Here is a 23,809-nt window from a genome sequence, read left to right on the forward strand (position 1 = left end):
TTATATTTTTCCTATTAGCTGTAGCACTAGGAAGGATGAAAAATATCTTAAGACTTGAAAAAGAACTTGATAATGTTGAAGATGTATTCTATAGAGCTCTCTGTAGGAATCTGTTACTATATTTTCGTAAATGAAGTCTCCTTCACTTGCCTAAACGTAGGTGTCTTCTCCTTTTCTGTATTCCAGTCTGAACAAGTCGGCTCGTCACTCATTATAGATTCATACATACATTAAAGGACTTTACCCAAGGTCGATGAACAACTTCGCCATCAGGGCTAATTACTAGGCGTCCACCGGTGTATAGTGGTTGCACCATAATATAGGGTAGTCAACTCCGAAGAGCAGCATAAACACTATAGGTAGGGATAGAGGAAATCGCCCGCCTTAGTAACAGGTGGTACCTCCTCACGTGAACACAGAATTCTTGAGAAGTAAACAGACATTTTCCTGGGGATAAGAATGTCTGTTTATTTTTCTAAGAAGTTCGGATTAACGTGAAGAGGGTGATTGGTATCACTTGCTACCAAGGCGGGCGATTTCCTCTATTCCTGCCTGTAGTGTTTATGCTGCTCTTTGGAGTTGACTACCCTATATTATGGTGCAACCATTATACACCGGTGGACGCCTAGTAATTAGCCCTGATGGGAATTTTTTCATCGACCTTGGTAAACATTCTCAATGTATGTATAATTATTTTCCATTTTCTGAGCATGGTGAGGTTGTTTTTGGGTTCTGCTCTTCTCTACACCCAGAAGATCCTTCCTTTATAGGTGGAAGTTTCGACAGCAGATATGGGTATTTTTGACTTGCTTTGTGGAATTGGAATTGTTGGCGACGGTGACGGCTTGCCTGCTTGTTTGGTTTTGGTTTCTTTCTGGACTTTCTAGCGGTGGGTGTAGAACGGGGCAGATATTGATTGGAGAAGGCAGTAAGTCAGAGGGCCATGGCTTTGCTTGGTCTCATTCGTTTTCGAAGCAGTGCGGACTGGGTATTCACTATCGTAAGTTAGATCAGATGTAGTAAGACTCAATTGTAGACTTGTGTACCCAATAGAATCATGAGCGAAGTCCGAGACGAAGAATGACAATTGTAATGAAAAATTGTGTCAAAAGAAAGAGAAAGAAAAGAAAAAGAAAGTGGATGAGAAGAAGGACAGAAATAGGAAGAAAGGTGAGCTAACATAACGAGTATAGGTGCTTCTGATAGAACCTGTGACAGTGTTCCGGATCTTGCCCTAGCGATCACATCAGGGCCTAATTGGTTTGGTCGGTTCCTCTGAGGGTGTTGGTTGCATAAGGGCTGGTGTTAACAACATCGGTCAGTCTTCGTGGCTGTCATTGATATTTGGGCCGATTAGCGCTGTCAAATGATATGTTTGTGGTGGAGTTCAAGCCCTAGCGGGTGGCTGCAGGGTCCCTCTGACGTGTTCAGTAACGTTTGCGTTCAGGCTTTCTAGTGCTAGGTGCAGAGCCGGGGCTAAATTGATTTGTGATGGACGTCAATTAGAGGTCTTTGGTTTATTCTCGTTCTTAGGCTGGACAGTGTGAGCTGGATATTTGCTACTATAAGTTAGATTAAGGGACGGATAAGACTAGACTTGCCTCTGCGTCCGTCGAGCGAGATAATAACAAAGAGCAAAAGAATGAAGTAAGACACAGGAGAAAGCATGAACCCAGCCAGCGAAAGATAGCCTGGGTCAGAATGATATTGCTAAAGTAGACCAAAACATCTGTAGGAAAAGGGAGGATGGTAGTTAAGTTTGTTTCACTGTAGTACCAGAAGAAGATTTTTATGGTCTTTGCCAGTGTGGTTGATGACGAGGCCTTTGAACCAATGTTATCAAAGTTGATGACATGAAGGTTGTAATATCTTCCAAGGTATAATTAAAATCGACTTATCCTTCATAGATAGCCACGCGTGTTCATGGGCAGACGCAGTTCGCATTTTGGCTCAGGAAAGATTCTCTGTGGTGTCGAAGGGCAGAGCAATGGAATGATTTTGCTGTCAAAGTTCGGGAAATCAAGTTCGAGAATCTCGATGTAAGTCTCGAATAGTATGAAGTCGATGAAATTAAAGGAGAAGTACATGGCTACGGTTTTGTTTTGCTGACCTCAGGGAAAGTATATCTATAGCTCTTTCATATTGTAACATCACAGCTTGGAACTAGGAACTTTGTCTTGAACAGCCAAGCCGCTCACATCCACTGAAAGTTTTTGCTTTTTGATCATCTCAGAAACAACCTTTCCAGTTCCCAGGCTCAAAGAGATTCCCCACGCGCCGTGCCCAGCGGCTATAAAGACGCCTCCCTTGGGGTTTGCTTTCACTCCGCCCAAAGAGTAATCTCCAACTCTTCCAATTGTGGGAACACCAGTATTTCCCACTGGGCGGAAGCACAGCCCTTCACGGATAATCTCCAAGTCATCTGTGTTCGCTACCTCGTCGGTCGCCTCCTTTGTGGCCTTGGGAAGATCTCCCATTAAACGAACAGCAACATCCTTAAGTTTTTGCATCTCGGAAGGATCAAAAAGCTGGTTGGTATCCGCAGAACAAGATGGAAGTTTCATCCCGGGGTTGTTGAGACCAGCGATATAAATCTCTCCGCCTTCTCTGAGGAAGATCTCGGGGCTAAATCCGCAGGACGGAGGGTGTGTGGTAAATACAGCATGGCTGCTTCCACGGTAAACATTTCTCTCGTGCTTCATTGTATACCGAGGGGATCGAACAACCAGTGAATAGCCAGCCAAAGGCGTTATATCAAATGATACCTGAGAGGAGGGGAATAGATCTCTGAGGACCTGTGGTGTCCACGGTCCCATACTCAGAACAAGATTCGTACACGGGATGATTGACTCCTTGTTGGAAACCAAAGACACAATTTTGACGCCGGTAATGGTGCCGTTTCCATCCTTGACCACTTCGATGGCCTGGGCTGGATTATGAAGCTTAACGCCTCGGGAGATGGCACCGTCAATGAGGAATTGGCTCAACCGTAATGGATCCCTGAGGAAAATCAGCAAATGATCCACGAAACACTTGGATTGATACTCACGCTTGAGCCACCGTATCGCCCTGGCTGATCTTCTCCAGGATTCCCTCTTTCTGCATAGTCAACCATTCCGGAAATTCAACCGGAGTAGTATCCTCGGATCCAGCCGCGGTTTCTGCTCTACTAGTGCCCGTTCGCAACCAATCGTCACCGCGGGGACCGCCTCGCTTGCGTTGAGCAACGGTGTCCAAATTGAATGCTGTTCCTTTCATAAATCCCCACTTTTTGTCCCCGCCCTGCGCTGTGGCGAGTTCATGGTGCAAGTCGAAGGACATGGCACCAAGGGGTGCAAGAGATGGCTCGAACCAATCTCTGGCTAAGAAACCCGCGGCATATCCCGAGGCTGCGGTGAATAGTTCTGGGGATTGCTCAATGATGTGAATCTCGCCTTCTGGCTGGTTGGCAGATAGGTAGTACCCAATTGAGGCTCCAATGATGCCTCCTCCAAGGATGACGGTCGACATGCTGGCTGTGTATAATCAAACACGCTTATCAACGCAGATTGTCGGAATGAAGTGTGGGTAGCAATTGATGTTCGCAGGCGGGACCATTCAAGCTTATATTCCTCGGTAATCTATGATTTTCCTTTCCGGATTCCTTTACACCGGGCCGGGAATATGTGCCAGTGGTGGGATGGGGTCGCGGGGAGGAATTCCATGACTTGGCACAGTAGGGGAAGGGCTCATCGCAAAAGTTGACTCTTTTGAGCGATCGTTCATCTATTTCCTATCAAAAGTGGATCTCTCGGATCGCTTCTCTGAAATCGGTAACGGCTATATCTTCGATTTGCTTCGCTGTACTCAGTATGTACGGAGTACGGCTTCATTTTATGTACGGAGTACATATGTATATATTAATAGATTTTTTTTCCATCTGATAACCAGATTTATGCTTTAAGGTTAATATGATTTTGAGATCACAGTCCGAGAGCTATTGAGGAAACCACCCCTGTGGATGATCCCTTCAATCTCCTATTTTGCTATTGCAAATCAAACGATGACTTCAAATGTTGTACTACAGCTCAAATATATATTCTTAGATGTTCTATTCCATATACGTGTATAATAAAAGGTGTACATGACGTCTACACCTGGGCCCGGGACGGGAAACTTTCCGAGATTATCCCACCACGCCTGGCCGAACAGGGACGCTAATGCCAATATTATATACGGTATTATTTCAAATACATACAGTCAATAAAGTATCGAGTAAGGTGTAAGCTACCATACTGGTAATTTATTAATATTAATTACTAGTATTGGTATTACAGGCCCAAAAAAGCAAAGTCTCATTTATGCATTAGCGTCTCTTCTCGGCCAAGCTGTCATGGGAAGGTACAAATAAGCGCACTAAACCTTTCGCGCTTTCCAAGGTTGTCTCTATCATTCTTTATCATAATTGATATTCGACAAGACGTCTGATATATTTGAAAGTAAGTTATACCAGCTATCCAGATCTCAGTTTGCCAATTCTCGAGTTTCTGGCTTTACAGTCATGTTCGTTCGCCCATATCCTCCCGACCAGAGCTCATGTTCATGGAACCTTTAATTCCTCAACCCAACAGCATCGTCTTTTAGCATACAAAGCTATGTTGAAGCCTGCTGCCAAGCACGCTTCTTGCTGCTATCATCCGAACTCATCATTCTGTCTAGCTTTTATTTGACGCGGGGTTGCTTTTCTACTGGAAGCTTCATATTACTAACACCACTATAGCATTCATCAAAATGGCAGCCAAGACCATCATTGTCACTGGAGCCTCAAGAGGTACCAGCCCTCGAGCTCTTTGAGCCGTCATATACTGACATCATCCCCTAGGTATCGGTCTTGCCGTGGCCAAGTATCTGCTCACAGCACCCCAATCCCACAATGTGGTGGTGGTAGCCCGCAGCGTTGAACCCCTCCAAAAGCTCAAGGAGCAATACGGCAAACAGGTGGCAGTCCTGAATGGCGACCTGGCAGACTTTTCTCTTGCCCAACAGGCCGTCGACACAGCCATCAAGACCTTCGGTCAGCTTGATGGAATGGTCCTTAACCACGGCGTCCTAGGCCAGATCGGCAAAATCGCCGACGCTGATGTGCAGCAGTGGAAGGAAGGCTTTGATATCAACTTTATGAGCTTTGTTGCTTTTGTACGCGACCTATATCAAATCTACCATGCATTACTAACAGAACTTAGGCTAAGGCGGCTCTCCCGGCTCTCCGTGAGTCCAAGGGAAAAATGATCTTCACCTCTTCTGGTGCAGCGGCCACCGGCACCGGTTACCGTGGTTGGGGTCTCTATGCTGCCACTAAAGCCGCCATGAACAACTTCGCCATGAGCCTAGGTGCCGAAGAACCCGAAATCACCACTGTTTCTATCAGGCCTGGTATGGTCGACACCGAGATGCAGCGCGCTCTGCGGGAGGACCATGCTACAGGATTGGATGCCGAAATGCACTCCAAGTTCACTGGAGCCCACGAGACTGGCAAGCTCCTCAAGCCTGAGCAGCCCGGCCATGTCATGGCTAAGTTGGTACTTGATGCGCCGAAGGAAATCAGCGGTGGTTTCTATTCGTATGTCCTATCCCACTCAGATTACGCGAGAAATACTAATATTTGGCAGATGGAACAGCAAGGAGCTTGAGGCTTTCCAGGAATAAGAATATCATTGATAGCTATTATGTATATTTCGTGTTCATATCTGTATTCTTTATAGCAAGTCAGTAACGATCGCCATAGAACAATGAGTGCAAGAATTGAGACAATGTTGTTTACAAGTCAGTCGAAAGATGAAAAGCAATACATTTTATAAGCATTAGGTGCAGCACACCTTCATGTTTAGCATGGAATGTAAGGGTATACATCATGTAATTGGAACTGAAAATATAGCAAAAAATTTCTGCGCGTACCTTTAAATACAGATGTAAAGACTCCCATCCCTCCCGATATTGCTCCGTGAATGTGATTCAAGTAGAAACGAGTTCTAAACTACAATAACGAAGTTGGTTTCCTGTGGATTCTTCAACAAAGTTAGCAACAGCTTCAAACAGATGAAGTGAGATGCAAATAGGCAGAATTGATATAGATCAGATAGTCCGTTTGGCTAGGACAGGTTTGGTCACCATAGAATGTATGATAGGGGCGAACACAATAAATTCATCATGATAGAGATTGGGAAAAGGGATTCGAGCAATAGCTTACCATTAGTGATTGGCCTTGGAAAGAGTCGATCTCATTTGAAGGACTCTTTCCAAGGTAGTTGGAGGAGAGTGAGGACTGATGAAGAAGAAGTAAAAACGAGAAAAAATTCAGCGCATTTTATGTGGTTGAAAGCGGTAGAATTCTGCCGGCAAGAAATTGTACTTAACTCCGTCGCGCGCCTGCGATGGGCCTTGAAACTTTGAGCCCCACGCAAAAGATCAAAGAAATTAAAGCATCCTATTCTGCGCCTCTCCCTTGAGATCTGGCACTTGCTCTTTATTCGCCTGTCACCAGATCACCTGATTCGCTATGTCTGACCGAGAATTTAACTGTAAGTGGTCTCTAGATCTTGGCCGCCTACGCGCAACATGCTGACCTGTAGGTGAATAGCAAACGATGACCTATCGCTGCCTAAAGGTATTGTGCAACGACCCTTGTGAATATGTATAGCTCTTTGTGAGGCTCTTTGCCGCATCACCGCATATGCATTTGTGACTTCACATACGCGTTTGCTCGCATGTGCTAACGTAACTCTGTGATAGCGACGGTCCAGAAGATTATTACCGAGATTCTACCACCTAGCTCCGGCCAGACCTTTTCCAAGGATGCGCGCGACTTGCTCATGGAATGCTGTGTCGAATTCATCACCTTGATCTCCTCCGAAGCAAACGATATCAGCGAGAAGGAGGCTAAGAAGACTATCGCTTGTGAGCATGTGGAGAAGGCATTACGGGATCTCGGGTTCAGCGATTACATCGCCGATGTACTCGCTGTTGCTGAAGAACACAAGCAGCAGTTGAAGGTATGTTCACATTTTACTTGGAATTGATACACTTTGAAGCGCATGCTGACCTCTGTTATCTTATAGTCACGAGAGAAGAAGCAGAGCAAGATGGAGCAAAGTGGTCTGACTGAAGAAGAGCTTCTAAGGCAACAACAGGAGCTCTTCCGGTCAGCAACTGACAAATACCATGCTGTCCCGGAATAGAATCACCTAAGACTCGTGCTGGTCATAGAGTGAAAAGGATGATGGCGTTTTGTGTGTTCCACCGGATATGTGGGTCTGGAGTTTTTTTCCTCAATGGTTTCTGATTTTTTTCCTTCCTCTGCTTTGAGAGGATGGGTTGTGGGCAGGATATACTATCTAATGAAGCGAAAGCGCACAATGCATGGGTTAATTGCATATGATTTGAATGTTACAAGCATGGACCACCTCTCTCTAGAAGCCTCAACAGCGTACAACGTATATTCAAGACAAGTGTTTCAGCCATCATGATGTTTGGAGGTCTTTTCTCGCTGGGCTCATAGACGAATCCTGCCCATGTGGCTATGTATGTTGTATTGCACTGTGCCATATCTTCTACTGTTGTATAGTTATGTCATAATCAATTCTATAATTTTGATCTGATTTCAATATCATAACTGTTTTTTTTAATCCATGTAGTATCATAGTAAATTGATTGGTTATTGAACAGATATTTCTAAATAGTAAATTCATCTGTATTGGAATCGAAGTTTGCTATTCCAAAGCTTGTCGCCTCAGAACTTCCAAGCTTCCAAATGCTCGGAAATACTTTTCCCCGTCCAACTTCAACTCCGTCAGCACGTGACCTTTGATCCGCCCAAACCACGCTAAACCACAATGGGAAGAAAGCGCAACCAACACAAATCGAGCCATCGCGGAGCTCCCATGCGCAGTCATCATTCGTCGCAACGCTATATACTGCCAGTGATCACGATGCCTCCCTTTAAGGATGAGCATATCTTGGTATGTTTATTTCTTCGTATTTTTTGGTTCAAAATTAACCCATTCGTCTAGCTAATTGCGCCGGGTTCACAAATGACCTTGGCGCAACTCGGCCTGCCCGAAACATTCACGCCCGCGCGATTTCGGTTCCCAACTCGCATGTTCCCTGCTGAGAAGAAGGGAGAATATGAGCCCTACCGTGTTCACGAGAGACGCCAAGTGGTCAAGGTTAACAATGGCACGGAGGCCCCAAAGGCGGATGTGGAAATGAAGGACGCTGAGCCCGATGGTACCCCAACCACCGAAACCACCGTCAAGACCGATGAAAATACCCAGAATAACGAGGAGCCAACCAAGACTATCGAAGAGGTCTTCTACGAGGAGGACCCGGCATCGGACGAAGGGGCAATCTATCCGATCGAGAACGGGCGCATCGTCGACTGGCCCTGTTTCTTCGCCCTGCTCACTCACATTTACAATACATTGAGCCCACCTTTCCACACCCCTATTATGCTTGTTGGTCAGCCCGTCTGGTCTGCACGCGATCGCGAAGCAATTACTCAATTCGTCTTTGAGAAGTTCAAGGCACCCGCGTTTAGTCTTATGGACTCTGCTCTTGCGGCTTGCTACGGCTATGGTACAGCTACAGCCACTGTTGTCGATGTTGGCAAGGGCAAAGTTGATGTCACTGCTGTAACCGACTTCGCAGTCAACGAACACGGCAGGGGAATCGCACTGGAGGGATGTGGTGGAGACGCTATGACCGATCGTCTTGCTGAGCTGCTGGGTCCGAAGGGATTTACCAGAGAAATGTGCGAGCAGCTCAAGCGAAGCAATATTACTGAGATTCTGCCCTCGGGAACCCCACTGCCTGGGTCTTCTGCTACTGCACGCCAGGGCGCTAACCCTGCTGCTGTTGCCTCGACGGGCGGATCGGATGGAGATGACTCTGCTCCGCGTGGTCCAGGAGATGGCACTCAGACAGGAATCGAGGGAGATAATGGCGAAGAGGATGAAGGTGTTCTCGATGTCGCTGCGATTGTCAGCGGCAACCCCACTGAATACCTTGCCAATGTCGAGAAGGAAAAGACGACTACCAAGAAGGGCGCAGTTGACCCCAAGGGAGCTCGTCTTCCTAACTCGAAGAAAGAGAAAGCGTCCTTCCAGTTTGAGGAGTTTGTTCAGTTGGAAGGAGAGAAGGCAGCAGCCCACAGTGCTCGGCAGTACGTTCGTCGTACTCGAGATATCGAAGTCAGTGTTGAGCGTTTCCTTTTGACTTCGCCACGCTCGAAGGACGGAAACCGCCTGACTAGCGGTATCCTGGAAGATATTGCGACTCAGATTCACCACACCATTCTTTCCGTCCCAGATGCTACAAAGCGAAGCGAGCTTTGGGACTCTTTAATTATCGTTGGATGTGGGAGCAAGGTCAAGGGTATTTTTTTGTCATTACTATCTGCAACTTAGGTCTTTTCGCTAACATCAAAACAGGCTTCACGCAGGCTTTGCTAGCTGTCATCACCCAAAAGTTCATACTTTCTCCATCCGCCACCATCTTCACGTCTGAAATTCCTTCGAACTTCACTACCCCCCTTCCAACCGGCGCCAACACACCCGCTCCTATGGGTCAACCTGGCCCGATGTACCACCCTGCGGCACATGGAGTAAACCCTCTCCTTGTGGCTGCTACTCACAACAATCCCGGTATGCCCGGTACGCCCTCCATGGATCCCAGCATGGTATCACACTACCGCTCAACTGGGCACTCCCAAACTCCAACCTCCGTCAAGACTCTGAAGCTTCCTGAGTATTTCCCAGACTTCAAGGACCAGGGCAACAGCAACGCTCCCGGCGCCAGCAGCGGCAGTGCTGGTGGTAACTCAGGTGCGCCCGGCACATCCCAGGGTGGCCATGGAATGGAAGAAGCCGTTTTCCTCGGCACTCAGATGGCTGCCAAGGTTTTCTTTGTCGTTGATCAGGGCCTCAGCAAGGGCTATATGAGCCGGGTTGAGTACAACGAGAGCGGACCGTCTGCAATCCACGAATACATCCTGTAATTGCAGACTCGGTGATTTAACACTCATATTGGTTTATCGCACATTTCTTCGCCCGTTGTTGAACACCTTCTTGGCGAAATTTGCTGGTTTGTCTTGGAATATCTCTTTCTTGTTTTATGCACGCTATGATCCTAGGTAGAAAAGCGATCTCAGGATGCAGGCGTAGGAATTGGGGGCGTTTTCTTATAATTTTGTCAGAATACTTCAATGAACCTAAGTACTTAGCTTCATTTCATATTCATTCATACTATAAAACATTAAATCAAGAATCAACCAATCAAACTTCAGAGGGGCTAGGCCTTGGGCTGCATCATGTGATGCATTATGTAATAAAGCGGCTTATCGCGATCTACGCCACCAAGCTTCTCTCACTACTTTCTTCGAATACTTCTCATACCCCAGCTTTTTGATCTATTGACCCTTCGAAGCTTTCCCCTCTTATCGTTTTCCTCGCACGCTTCTCCCGACTTCATTTACCAGCATACAAAATGGGCCGCGCGGAGGCTGGCAGTACAAAGGCCATCGGCAACAAGATCAAAAGCAAAGGACTGGGTCGCCTTCGATGGTTTTGCCAGGCATGCGAGAAACAATGTCGAGATGAAAACGGGTTCAAATGTCACACTATGACTGAGGCGCATGGTACGGAACTCCTATCCTCTATGTCCCGGCCACCAGCTAACTTTGTCTTAGTCCGACAGATGATGATCATTGGTGAAGACCCGCGCAAGCACATCAGAGAATTTAGTCGCGAATTTGAGCGAACTTTCCTCGATACCCTCAGAACCACGCATGGAACAAAACCCATCAACGTCAATCATTTCTATAATCAGATTGTGGCCGATAAGCAGGTATGTCTCTTGCATTTCACTCCTTTCTGCTGATTCTGGCTAACTTTTTTATAGCACATTCACATGAACAGTACAGGTATGTTCCGACGGAAAGGAGAAGCAAGGGCGAGGGTGAAAGCTAACTATGAACGCAGAATGGAAAAGTTTATCACAGTTTGCGGCATACCTAGGCCGGGAGGGAAAATGCCGTGTTGAGGAAACTGAGAAGGGCTTGGTCATCGCGTGGATTGATAACAGCCCAGACACACTTCGCCGCCGGGAGGCTATCTTAAAGAAAGAACGCCAGGAGAAGGGAGACGAAGAACGAGAACAACGCTTGATTCAGGACCAGATTAAGCGAGCCCAGCAAGCGGCGATGGCCAGCGCTACGAACAACGCAGATGCAGAACCCGAGGCAAGATTGTTGCAGAGGAAGGAAGGAGAAAAGATGACCTTGAATCTTGGTCTTGGCTCGAAGAAGACAGATACGAAGCCTGCGTCGCCTCCCACAACAGAAAAGACCACAGTATTGCTGGAAGACACAGATGCACCGACAGGAAGCACCGACTCTCCCGCTCCGTCTGCGCCTGCCGCACCAGTCAAGATTTCGATGTCAATGGGCGCACAAAAGCCAAAGAACGTGTTTGCTATGGCCAAGAAGAACCCTTTGGCCGGGAAGAAGGGCTCTATTTTCGCGGCTCCTAAGAAGATGACTGAACAGGAAAGAATTATGAGGGCCGAGATGGAGGCAATGGAGCGAAAGCGATCTCGTCCAGACTCTGGTTTCACGAATAAGCGACCAAAGATCACTTAAGGTGACATATCTTACATACAAAAATACATACCCAGCTACCCGGCCTGCGGCTGACCCTACCACCATCCAAAACACCTGATGGGTGGGTCACCTTTGGGCTGGGTACATGCATCGTTTCTTCAAATTTGCTTCATCTTCCAACTGTAATTAGGGCTGGTGGATAACTGTTGTGTTTTATATGGTATGTAGACTTTCACGACGTGCTTGATCATATTCTATTTCAAACTGTTGTTCTAACATTATCCATGGTCGTATACCACACTGTAGTGGCTTCCAACCATCCATATATATATATACCGATAACTTATTCCCCCAGACCTTTTCAAGTAACGTCGAGGTTTGTAATTTATCAGAGAGTAATAATTGTAACTTAATTGTGCACGATACACACCAGTTAGCAATTGAATAAGAAATATGCATATGATTGACAACTCAAACCCGTTGACAGCTCGGATAATGGAGACAATTAGAATATGTTGCTCTCATAGCGTCGTAGGTAGTGGTGTGATTCTCGTATCGAACCTGAGCATTATTGCCAGGTCCCGCGTTCAATGCGGTCTTTCTCTGTTTTTTTTGTGTGGATATGAACATGGATTTCTTGCTCAATCGATTCATCATTGCAAGAGTTGGCCATGAGGCCTTGTTAAGCCTTTTCAATAGTATTTTTGGTTTCAGTTGTCTTAAATATTTTTGAATATAATCTAATATAGATGTCCACTTAAATTGTGCATGACTTTCCCATGTATAATCTTCGATTAATGTATACGAAAAAAGCCAAGGATTCGCTGCTTAGCCCTAGATTGTAGAGCGCTAGAGGCGTGATAGGTGTTCAGGGGTCTTCCAGGCTTGAATTCAAGGATGAGTTAAATGGTTGATGATCTCGGTATGCCTTCTACCTTAACCAGGTATAGACAATCACTAGGTGAGACCTCGGGAATCCTGCGGGCCGGCGCGATTGCCGCACTGACCCAGCCTTGTCGGGGCATACGAACTACCCTGCCCCTGCATGCTCGTATTCAAGTTAGTGCGCGGAGTAGCTGCAATTCAAAATGGCAAAATTCGGGTTTGTTTCCCTCTATCCCCGACAACCATGGATCCCTTGAGTATAACGGCCAGCGTCGCGGGCCTCGCAACCCTCGCATACCAGATCATCGGATATCTCGGGACTGTTCGAACTGGTGGGAAAGACCGGTTGACACTCTGTCATGAAGTCACCCACCTCTGGATGTCTATCACGTCGCTTCTCGCGCAGCTTTCCTCCGACGCGATTAAAAATGATAAAATCCCGGACTCGTTACGTCCGCTGTTCGAGCCGGATGGTATTTTGAAGGATATCAAAATACAGCTGGAGGATCTGGAGAATAAGATTCAGTCTCGCCTGTCGCGGGGAAGGATTGCGCAGACGCTCGCTTGGCCGTTTACGCAGAAGGATGCGGAAAAAATGATCCAGCGTATCCATCGCTTGAAGTCTACGCTGCAGGATGGTATTAACCAGTCGACTTATGCCATCTCTCAGGATATCTACCGCGATGGGCAGAGCGTGAAGAAGGTGGTTGACGAGGCGAGGTTGAAGGAGCTGATTGACTGGATTTCTCCGCTCAACTTTATCACCAAGCAAAGTATGATCTCCAACGAGCACCACAAGGGGACGTGCAAGTGGTTCCTGGATCGCGATGACTTTTGCGAGTGGCGAGAGGGAGATAATACCATGATCTACTGCCCTGGGATTCCTGGTGCTGGGAAAACTTTCCTATCATCGATTGTATACAATGAGCTGGAGGGGCTGCGAGTGCGAGAGGAATGTGGCCTCAAGGGCGCCGCGGTCATAATGCTCTACTGCAAATGGGATGACCCGTTGACCCAAGATATCGAAAACCTGCTTTCCAGCATCATCAAGCAATTTGTCCAGCGATACGATGTTGGTGTAACTGGTATGATGGAGCTATTCACTAAACACAGCAAGGAAGGGACAAGGCCCTCACGATCGCAGCTGCAGTCAACGCTCGAGCTCCTCTTCAGCCAGTTCACAAAGGTTTTCATCATCCTCGACGGACTGGACGAACTGCGCGAAGAGAATGAGCGACGCCCCTTGTTGCAAAGTCTCGCTCCATGGAGCATAGCAAAACCCCCGGCCAAAAGCACGGTCAATCTTATGGTCACATCGCGCCCATTGCCCAATATTGTCCGCCATTTTAGACACTTCCTAGACTCCGAAAGCAATATATACTGCGATGTCTGCAATGACCTAGTCCTCCCGTTTCAGTACCACTGCGCCGAATGCAGTGTCAGTTACGACCTCTGCTCTGGCTGTTACGATGTTGGCAAGCGCTGCGGTTATAAAGGGCACACTTTCCACCTTGAGTTCAACGCTCGCGTCGTCCCTGTCGCGGCTGTGGAAGAGGATTTGACTACCTATGTCCTGTGGCGAACAAGCGCGTCCGACTTTCTGCGGCAGTGCGTGGAAACGAAAGAAGGGTTGATGGATAGAATCCTCACGACCGTAGTCAAGAACAATGGCGGGATGTTCCTGTTGGCCAAATTCAACATGGACACACTGGAGTCCAAGCTCAACATCAAACAGCTCACGCTGGCACTGAAGACCCTGCCCCAGGAGCTGGACGGCACTTATGCAGATGCCATGTCTCGAATCACCGAGTTGCCCCCATCGCCGAGAGAGAAGGTCCTAGAATTCCTCCGCTGGGTTGTTTTCGCGGAGCAGCCGCTGCATGAGAAAGCCATTGAGCACGCTCTGGCGGTTAGTGAGGGTGATACAGACGTTGATGATGACAGCATTATCAGCGCGAGGACCTTGGCAAGCAAGTGTGCAGGTCTAGTACAGTTCGATGAGTCTCATTGTCTAAGGTTAGTTCATTATTCAGCCGAGGGCTTCTTTAAACAAAACTGCGATCACTGGTTCCCCCAAGGAAACATGAAGGTTACCTCAACCTGTCTGACATATCTTTGGTTCGATGTGTTCCGAGCCGGTGCCTGTGATGGTCCATCTGAAGCTATTGATTTCGAGAAGCGCCTAGAGAAGTATCCCTTCTTGCGGTATGCATCCATTAACTGGGGGAAGCACCTCCGCGCGACATCGGATGATGAGTTGTTCAATCGGGCTTTTGACCTTCTCACTGATGTCAATTCTTTGGCTACGGTAACCCAAGCCCTATGGTATCTAGAAGACCAACATCAGTCTATCAGCTGGTCTGCAAAAAATGGTTCCGCAGTCCATCTCGCCGCGCACTTTAATCTCAATCGCCTCGTGGAGAAACTCCTCGGACAGGGGCACGATCCAAACACCACGGATATGAGCGGACACACGCCTCTATCACTCGCTGTCCGACGAGGCAATATTAACGTCGCAACAGCTCTAATCAAGGTAGGCGCATCATTGAACACAGTGGACAACAGCGGCCGCGCTCCGCTGCACTGGGCAATCCGCCACAGGCGTCTTGATGTTTTTAAGTTACTCTTAGACCAGCAGAACATCGATGTCAATGTCTCAGATGCGCGCTGGTTACACTATACACCCCTAATGATTGCAGCTGCGGGTGACCTTGTCGGTTACCTTGCGCCCCTCCTAGCTGCTAAAGAGATCGATGTGAAAAAACAGTGCAGGAACCCTGATGGCGGAACTGCGTTGATAATTGCCGCTCAATACGGCGCCACTGATGCTGTCAAGCTCCTGCTTGCGTATCCTGGTATAGATGTCAATCACGGCGATGCGAGTGGCACCACAGCGCTTACCCACGCTGCCCAGGGAGGTTATTACGATCTCGTCGAGGCACTGCTTGACAACGGGGCTGACACGGAGGTAAAGCAGGAAAGGTGGTATGGGACGGTCATCATGCGAGCTATTGACAATGGTAAAACATCAATCGTTCGGCTATTGATCAAACGGGGCGCCGATATCCGCCATATTGATGTCTTCGGCCGGGGCACATTGCACTCGGCGGCCATCAATAGCCAGGCAGAGATCCTTCGCATCCTGCTAGCACATGACCCAACATTGGATGTCAACATGCAAGATGTCAATGGTAAAACAGCTCTGCACGATAACGCCCGCACGGGAGACCTGGAGACGGCCGACGTTCTCCTCAAGCATGGCGGCAACCCGACTATCAAGGATAACTACGGGAGAACGCCAATCCGTGTTGCGCGTGAATCTGACAGTCCTGCACTCCTCGAGGTGCTTAACGCAGTTCGAGCACGACAGAACGATGAGAGCCGCATATCTAAATCGCTTCAGCGCACCGACACTGGAACCATCATCGACGAGGTCAAGCGGTCGGACACGGGTCTGTCTATCCCCGCCGCTCTTCCGATCTGGTCACTCGTCATACTGAATCAGTCCGATGAGCTCAAAGAGCGTCTGCCCGACTCGTCAAAAGAGGAAATCAACCAGCCCGACCCAGACAGTGGTCAGGCAGCACTCCACTGGGCCGTCGCCGACCGCGATATAGAGACCACCCGTCTTCTCATCTCCCACGGCGCCGACATCAACATTCAAAGCAAATACGGCCGCACACCCCTCCATATATCCGCCATCAAGGGATCCTGGGACAAAGCTGAGGCGTTGCTCCTGTCCGGCGCGGACACGGATATCGAGGATCAGTGGGGGTGTCCTCCGCTCGCGTTGTCTAGTGGTGCCATTGGACTTCTCCTTATTGAGAATGGTGCGAATCTGTCCCGGGATGATGTGGATATAGACTTATACCTGCGTTTAGCTGCGCAGGCTGGGTGGGAGACCTCGATTCGGCGGTTGATTTCTGCCGGTGCGGATGTTTGGAGTAAGGACTCGACTGGGAAGACGCCGTATATGATTGCGAAGGAGAGTGATTGTCATAAAATGGCCAATTTGATTCTTCAGCTTGCGCCTAGGCCGGAGGGCTCTTCCTCCGATGGCACGGGCATTTCGAAGGATAAAGCCCCGAATGGCAGCACAGAGAAGGGAGGCACAGAGAAGGGCAGCCTTGTTGTCAAGGAAATGCCTACTGGTGTCACTCAAATAACAACTACTGGTGATACGAAACCTGGGACTTCGCTGTTCCAGCGACATCTATATGCCCTCTTGTTGGTTTTGTTATTGATTCCAGCGACAACTTTGGCACGGTTATATTGACACATCAGCGTGAGTGTGTTATAAGTGATCCCCACGATTGAACGATTTGTATCATAAGCGAGTCATTGTTTTGGATTCTGTTACAAGCAATGTCATATCTAATTTCGAATCGGCCATAATCTAATCGGTAAGGAAGTCTCGAAATGATCATGTTACTTATGTACCCTATAGACATCAATCACGTGGCAGCTACAAAGCGAATACAATATCGGAAGTCGGCAAGAAAGCCTTTCCTGCATCTCAAAACAGTTGCTTGCTTTGCTCTAACATGTCTCTACCTATCGGCTCGTTTGTTTCCCTTCCGATCTGTTACCGTACTACGTAGGACTGGAGGTATTTTGGAACACTCTCTGACCTCATTGTGCTACTAAGGAATCCAGACTATAAATCAATTGCCTAGTGATGGTTGCTTGATTCTATATCGGCAACTGCCCCGTACATAATGAGTCACTAATAGACCTAACTCTTATAGTCTGTTTGGGTATGCACCTAGCTCGAATGGAGCTCCGTCTAGCTACGGCGCTTTTCTTCCGAGCCTTGCCCAATGCTCGACCTTCCACGAAAGAAGGTGGGACAGCCAACGATATGGAGATGCAGTCTTTCTTCTTAATGTCACCACGAGGACACCGTTGTATTATCGAGGCATGATGTCTGTTCAGTATGACCTTGGAATCTTTGGAATCGTTAATTCTCTTCTCGGCCAAATTTCGTCGGTGAATGGTTCTAGGAACTATAATAAAATGACTGTCGATTATCGTAGTATTTATTCAACGGTAAAGCTTATATCTGTAATAAGACCACATGAGTACTAATTTCTCCCCAGAGTATAGCACTTTAACTAAATATATCGACTTTTTCCCAAACTTTACTGTCAGATATGTACTTCTACCGGAGATTATAAATTACTGTGCATCAAGACACCCTGACCTACATAGTGCACAGGTAAATTTGAGTTTCAGCTTTCAGCCACTAGTCACCTTATTGGATGACTTTACAGCATTGACGACGCCAAGGGTCTTGGTGTAGTCTGGAGAACACAGGGAAAACAAAGAGAAAGTGGAATTGAAAAGAGCTTGAATCACTAATAAACACTGGTGGCCTAGCATAAAACCCCGATATATGCCCGGGAGACGATATTCAGGGTCACTATAGCGGATATAAGATGGCGAGGACGAACGCATGTCGAAGTAGCGACATCGGGCAGTTTGTGTTCTCATCTCTGTACAAGGTCATGGGCATTCTCTAGAAAAATTATCTCGTAAAATTACAGGGCTGTGCTCCCGTGTCAGTCCCTTATATGTCGATCACATCCAATTAAGGGCATGGAGTCTCTCCTGCCTGCGATGTTGTAGTAAACAATTTACCTAGCTGGTTATTTGTATATTGACATAAGATTTCATTTACATATCTGGGAAGTGTGCAATATCTACCTAAAGTATCTGATGTGGCTAAATTTAAAATGGCCCCCAACTCTCTAACCATTTGGTATGCGCTAGTAAATGGTATGGCCCCCTTCAACGTCTGCAGTATATATTGATAAGGTACACAGACCCAATTTGGAACAGTCTAAAATAACGATCAACCCTGGCTCAGCCGCTGTTTGAATACCAGAGACTTTTAGCACTTTACACATCTCTCTCCCACATCTCAATACTTTGAAAACCCTTACGTCGACCCTCTACTCCGTACTACTTTCTCTATTCAATTTATTGTCACTTTCACAAGGACTCCCATGTCCGATAGCTCGAAGAGCCCGTACGGGCTATCCGTCCGCAGAAACAACACCTGTCTTCACACCGAACAAGATTGCGGCGAAACCTGGAATACTTTCCGTGCCTGTTGCCCTGGCGGCACGAAATGCCCAACCGGTCAAAAGAACGTGAAATGCTGCGAATTCGAAGCTGACTGCTCCGAATTGGTTGACCACACACATTGTGCAAACAGCACTGCAAATGTCTACAAGTCCGAGGATTGGTTTTGCTGCGCTGATGGAGACTCGGCTTTCAGGCTAAAGAATGGATATGTCGGCTGCACCGACGATCTATCCACCTTGAACAAATATGCGAGTATCTTGAAAATCCAGTATCATGGTATGTAATGCTTCGGTGGTCTGAACCTGTGTTATAAATTCATAGGCTCATCAAACGGACTTTCTAATCCCCTGCTACAGGCAGTAGCTCAACGCCCACGCCATCGTCGACAATATCCAGTACAACGCCCAGCATCATGACTACCAGTGCTACACAATCCTCCCTTTCTCCCGCAGAAGCCACTACCTCTGCAAGTGCGCCGGAGAATTCGTCTTCATCATCCAATACCGGAGCCATTGCTGGTGGCGTTGTTGGCGGAGTAGCTGGATTGGCTATCCTGGTTGGTCTACTCTGGTTCGTACTCCGTCGCCGAAACCGGGCAAAGAAGAGCATAGGAACACCTACGGACCCAAGCCCTCTAATGCCCAGTGCCCCCGGATCGAGTGTTCCTGGGTCGAGTGTTCCCGTTTCGAGTGTTACTGGGTCGAGTGTTCCAGGATCGAGCGTTCCTGGGTCGAACATCGTTGAGTACTACAATAAAGGCCCCGAAGGCCCACAAGAGCTTGCGGGTCGAGAGGAAAATAAGCCCCCTCAAGAGCTTGGTGGTCGAGATGAAAATATGGTTCATGAAATGCCATCGCAGACGACATATCGGTGATGGCCTGCATGGTGTCTAGGTGAAGTAAATACCGAGAGAAAGCCCCATACTCTCTCACTTCTTTTATGTGAATATGTAATACAACAAACTATTTCGAATCTCTGGCGCATGTCAAGATAACATGCGACTCCTGCGACATCACCCAACATTGTTTTTATATCAATGACCAGACGGGAAATATAGAAAACCAAAACCGGCCCCCTGGTTCTCACATCTCACTGTCAACATAGCTGCCGGCCGCGGCTAATGTGGCGTAGTAAAGGTCTGTTTCAGCGCAGATAACCATTCTACCCTTTCCAGCGAAGTTGAAATTCGCCGTACCGGATCCAAGATAGATCTTGCCGATGAGCTTGCCAGATGGGTTCCAGACATGGACACCGTCACCACAGCCAGCATATACGTTACCCCATGAATCGCAGTGGATGCCTATTTAACACATTAGCCTGAACAGAATATTAATTACAGCTTGCTTGACTTACCATCAGGTGCTCCAGAGTGAACAAAGGCAAAGGTCTTGCGATTTTCGAAGGTGCCGTCGGCTGTCACATCAAACCGATAACTATAACACGCAATCCATAATCAGCTACAAGTCCAAACTAGGAACATTTGAAACCATAGTACATACATAGAAGCAGGACGGGTGAAGTCGAGACCGAAAAAGCCGCTATCGATTCCGGTATCGGCGATATATGCGTACTTGCCATTTGGAGAGAAAGTGAGACCTGCTACAATGTCAGTTGCACCTTCCTTTTTCAGCCTGTACACATTCTTGATTCCCTACCGTTGGGATGGCCAAATCCATCTGCGACAACTGTGACAGCACCTGTATCGGGGTTGAATCGGTACACTTGATCCTGCAGGCCGGGTGCAGGGCGGAAGTCCTGTACATAGCCATAGATCGTGTCTGTGAAGTAGATATCTTTGTTTTTCGGGTGGATGGCCACATCGTTCAGAGAGTTGAATTGGCGGCCGAAGTAGTTGTTAAGTATAACTATAGACCACTTTGTTAACTCGCGAAATCCATGGACCTAGTGTGTACTGACCTGTAGTGTTAAATGGACTTTTCGGGTTCATAACCCACAGGGCAGGCGGTTCATTGTCACCTTGACCCTCACCGGTGAATACAATCTGTCCCCGGTAATTGGTAGCTCCTAGACCGTTGTCAGTTGTATTTGACCTGCAAGAAGAGCTGATTGCCTACCATTGGGATTGAGAACCATTGGTGATGAAGGAACGGTGGTTACATCAACAAGGCCCACCGCATCCGACTTGTGGGAGACAGCAGCAGCGTCTGCAAGAGAGATTTTTTCAATAATAGCTGACTTTTCAAGGCCGGTGCCAGCGTCCTTAGCGCCTGCATTTTGGACAAAAAACATCTCGTCCGTTTCCTCGGACCTATAAGCTAAAGTCAGATGCAACCTATCCTTGGCTTGTGCTTTATTTGTGCTTTGGATACATACCATACAACCGCCTCATGGAATAGAGGGTTCTTTGGGGAGTGTGCGATCCGGGTTAAAGTTGGAGCTTTTCCAATGATCCTCAGGAATTCCTTGTCGTATACATGGAAAGGTTGCTGAGCTAGACTGTCTCCTGTAGACCCTGGAGGCACAAACAGCTATGCATTGATCAGTACGAGGTGCTACCGGAGACTTCAAATGAGGAATCGCATACACTCTTCGCATTGAATTCGGTTGGGGGCTTAGTCGTGTCTAGGACATTGAAGGCCTTTTGGTCAATCAACTGCGCTTGAGCAGGAATATTACTCGAGATGACTGGTGCTAGGAAGGATCCTAGGAGCAGCAGTGTAGCCAGTGATGAAAGTTGAGATGCCATCTTTGAGACAGTGCCAGGCGCGAAGTACATAGAACAATAATTAAAGGAAGGGGAGATCGGGCATTTATGTCAGGGGGCGGGGGAAGTGGAGATAGAGGGATAGACCCGTGCCTTTTTTCCCTAGAGACAACATGCAGAAATTCTCCGGATCTTCAGTCAAAGCTATGGCGTGTATCAATATTCTCGGAGTTGGCCCGATAATGCCAAGTTGCCAAAACACCTGCGTTTGGCACTTAATTCGGCCCGATTCGCCGCCTATCGACGTCAGTGTCGGAGCACTCGTTGCCGCCATTTTGCCAAGCATTCTGAGAATTAGTAGTGCTCTGAGGATTATCGAACTGTCGAGTATGCAAGCTACCAGACGAATAGAAGAGAATCATGAATTAAGATGTTGGCGGCCTGAGGCCAGCCTGTTTCCCAATCCAGGACCTCCTTGACATCTAGATCATCTCAATACTCCTTCCTTGCTCATCTATGATTCTTTCCAGTTCTTCCTGGTGCTTCACCATCACCAAACAGTTCAATACTTGGCAACTTTCCGGCTCTTCAGCCCCCCGAGCTAAAAGCCTTGGCTCGGGCTAAACTTCGGCTTGAAATTGGACTTGGATTTCGAGCTTCCTGCGAGTCAAAACGACAACAAGTTAGATCCACTAGAGCATTGTACTGCATCTCAGTTACTATTTGGACCTTACCAAGTAACCGTGCCCCCTTCGGGTGTTAGGTGAAGGGAGTTGGCCAACTTGGCAAGGCCCAGATAGTTGTCAAACTCCTCTTTTGACGTATGGACTCCGTACGGAGTATCCATCTTTAGATAAGATATGCTATCTGGAGGTGTGCCTGTATGTATAAGTTACGTAAACCGGAGCTATTGGCTTGGTAGATCAGGAACAGAGGCTTTTCTCTCACAAGACAATGTATGTAGTACTTCTGTTCGGTCATTTCTTTAGTGAGAACCAGACATACACTCAATTATACTTGACTTTTCAGCAATTCCGGGGCCCATCGTACTGTATTGATATAAAGATCCCCCATTCATCTCTTGTGTAACTTGTGCTTTGTGTTTCCCCGAGATTTATACTACACATCCTTGTAGCTGTATTCGCAAATTCAATTGACTAAGTCCTTTATTATGGTGGGACGGCCGGAAGCTTTGGATAGTGTTTGATTGGCCCTACATAGGCAACACGTTGGAATACATGTGGTCCCTAACAGATGTTAGGGCCTAATATATACCGCTGCAATGACAGACAGACATTCTGTTTGTCTTTAAACGTCTGTTTGTCCTTCTGATCTTTTGGCCTGGCGCCCGGCTAAATCCACTTATGTAATCAACCGGAAATTGGGGCCTGATTTCTAAGATTGCATATGTGATTACATAACTAACTTACTACAATCAATGATATCTGCACGTGACGTCGTATACTTCAGGCCTGATACAACAGGCATTACAGCGCCAAACTTGACTAACTATCACTAACTCTGAGTGACGATTATTCTATCTTTGCATTGCGGGATAGATGAAATGCTATGTATATTTAAGGATGGGTATTGTCGGTGAATAGAATGCAGCATCATCTCGGCATGTAGTAAACTCCTTGTGGCTGTTATTGCGAGAGGCACCAGGAACAAGGCAATATATACTGCATTTTGAGAAACAGGGAAAGCGTCCCCGGAAAGTTAAGTTTTCAATGAGCATCGCAAAGCCTAGCCAACTTCTTTTCAGACCATTCCAGACCATTTACAAGTCTAGACTTGTCTTTTGTCTTAGAAACCCACAGTTTTACCCAAGTCTCACAATGCCGATCACATTATGGGGTCTTTGTTCTACGTAGTGTCTAACTTTATCTTCGACCGTTTTAAATTTTATCTTCGACCGTTTTAAAACAAGAAAAGACCAATCTTTGTTCAAATTTCCGACACGGTGAACCTGATACAAACTGCCATCGCCTGTCGCCGCATTTGAGCGATGGCAACATTTATCCCGAGGAATACCGAGTTTCCTCCACGATTCACTCTCCAAACACTAAGGTCTTGATTATTGCGCATCCGCGTCTTCTTGGTTGAGGCCTGGGCAGTGGCGCTTCAGTGGAAGGCTGCGGAAGAACAAAATCAAACGATCCACCAGGGGGAATCTAAGCCGCTGGAAGACGGTGGCGTGCTAAGAGATTTAGCCGATGGCTTGCATGTGAAGCAGGAGCCAAGCCTGAATTGCGGCTTTTTCCAAAAGAAAGCGCACACTTTTTGAAGAGAATTCAAGGCACATAATAGGAAACCATGGATTGTTTCTAGGGAAGAGCAGGGGTAAATGATGATTGGCTATAGTATGACCAATGCCCTGCCAAGACTATAAAATATACTATGATTGGCTAAGCTACTCAGGACTTTCAGCCAATCGTATTACATTTTCTCCTGGACCACTACGTCGGTGTCCACGGACACACACATTCTACAAAATTCTATCAACAATTGAGTTCGGAGACCTCTCCGGGAGTGAT

General features: G+C 47.3%; 8 protein-coding genes across 8 annotated transcripts; 6 read left to right on the forward strand and 2 right to left on the reverse strand.

The window, feature by feature from the left end:
- Positions 1 to 2,150: 2,150 nt before the first annotated feature.
- Positions 2,151 to 3,510, reverse strand: N7517_003331 (NAD(P)/FAD-dependent oxidoreductase; the record flags this gene model as incomplete). The annotated part of the gene is made up of 2 exons (XM_056721061.1): positions 2,151 to 3,000; positions 3,050 to 3,510. 2 exons carry the CDS (start codon positions 3,508 to 3,510, stop codon positions 2,151 to 2,153), a joined length of 1,311 nt encoding a protein of 436 aa, XP_056585196.1.
- Positions 3,511 to 4,770: 1,260 nt separating this feature from the next.
- On the forward strand, positions 4,771 to 5,685 carry N7517_003332 (SDR family oxidoreductase; the record flags this gene model as incomplete). Its single annotated transcript, XM_056721062.1, has 4 exons — positions 4,771 to 4,810; positions 4,862 to 5,175; positions 5,223 to 5,599; positions 5,649 to 5,685. The coding sequence occupies 4 exons, from the start codon at positions 4,771 to 4,773 to the stop codon at positions 5,683 to 5,685; spliced, it is 768 nt and encodes a 255-aa protein (XP_056585197.1).
- An 850-nt stretch (positions 5,686 to 6,535) lies between these two features.
- nctB (negative cofactor 2 transcription regulator complex subunit NCB2) lies at positions 6,536 to 7,214 on the forward strand (the record flags this gene model as incomplete). Its single annotated transcript, XM_056721063.1, has 4 exons — positions 6,536 to 6,557; positions 6,617 to 6,643; positions 6,769 to 7,028; positions 7,095 to 7,214. The coding sequence occupies 4 exons, from the start codon at positions 6,536 to 6,538 to the stop codon at positions 7,212 to 7,214; spliced, it is 429 nt and encodes a 142-aa protein (XP_056585198.1).
- Positions 7,215 to 7,868: 654 nt separating this feature from the next.
- On the forward strand, positions 7,869 to 10,030 carry N7517_003334 (uncharacterized protein; the record flags this gene model as incomplete). Its single annotated transcript, XM_056721064.1, has 3 exons — positions 7,869 to 7,994; positions 8,046 to 9,408; positions 9,465 to 10,030. 3 exons carry the CDS (start codon positions 7,869 to 7,871, stop codon positions 10,028 to 10,030), a joined length of 2,055 nt encoding a protein of 684 aa, XP_056585199.1.
- Positions 10,031 to 10,518: 488 nt separating this feature from the next.
- Positions 10,519 to 11,671, forward strand: N7517_003335 (putative C2H2 finger domain protein (Kin17); the record flags this gene model as incomplete). The annotated part of the gene is made up of 4 exons (XM_056721065.1): positions 10,519 to 10,669; positions 10,721 to 10,878; positions 10,933 to 10,954; positions 11,013 to 11,671. The coding sequence occupies 4 exons, from the start codon at positions 10,519 to 10,521 to the stop codon at positions 11,669 to 11,671; spliced, it is 990 nt and encodes a 329-aa protein (XP_056585200.1).
- A 1,090-nt stretch (positions 11,672 to 12,761) lies between these two features.
- Positions 12,762 to 16,793, forward strand: N7517_003336 (uncharacterized protein; the record flags this gene model as incomplete). Its single annotated transcript, XM_056721066.1, has 1 exon — positions 12,762 to 16,793. One exon carries the CDS (start codon positions 12,762 to 12,764, stop codon positions 16,791 to 16,793), a length of 4,032 nt encoding a protein of 1,343 aa, XP_056585201.1.
- A 1,732-nt stretch (positions 16,794 to 18,525) lies between these two features.
- On the forward strand, positions 18,526 to 19,481 carry N7517_003337 (uncharacterized protein; the record flags this gene model as incomplete). Its single annotated transcript, XM_056721067.1, has 2 exons — positions 18,526 to 18,883; positions 18,964 to 19,481. 2 exons carry the CDS (start codon positions 18,526 to 18,528, stop codon positions 19,479 to 19,481), a joined length of 876 nt encoding a protein of 291 aa, XP_056585202.1.
- A 208-nt stretch (positions 19,482 to 19,689) lies between these two features.
- On the reverse strand, positions 19,690 to 21,344 carry N7517_003338 (SMP-30/gluconolactonase/LRE family protein; the record flags this gene model as incomplete). The annotated part of the gene is made up of 8 exons (XM_056721068.1): positions 19,690 to 19,907; positions 19,961 to 20,040; positions 20,107 to 20,203; positions 20,263 to 20,472; positions 20,525 to 20,632; positions 20,683 to 20,876; positions 20,942 to 21,096; positions 21,153 to 21,344. The coding sequence occupies 8 exons, from the start codon at positions 21,342 to 21,344 to the stop codon at positions 19,690 to 19,692; spliced, it is 1,254 nt and encodes a 417-aa protein (XP_056585203.1).
- Between the last annotated feature and the right edge of the window lie 2,465 nt (positions 21,345 to 23,809).

Source organism: Penicillium concentricum, assembly GCF_028827145.1.
Source record: "Penicillium concentricum strain IBT 3081 chromosome Unknown utg000001l_segment0_segment0, whole genome shotgun sequence".
Taxonomy (NCBI): Eukaryota; Fungi; Ascomycota; class Eurotiomycetes; order Eurotiales; family Aspergillaceae; genus Penicillium; species Penicillium concentricum.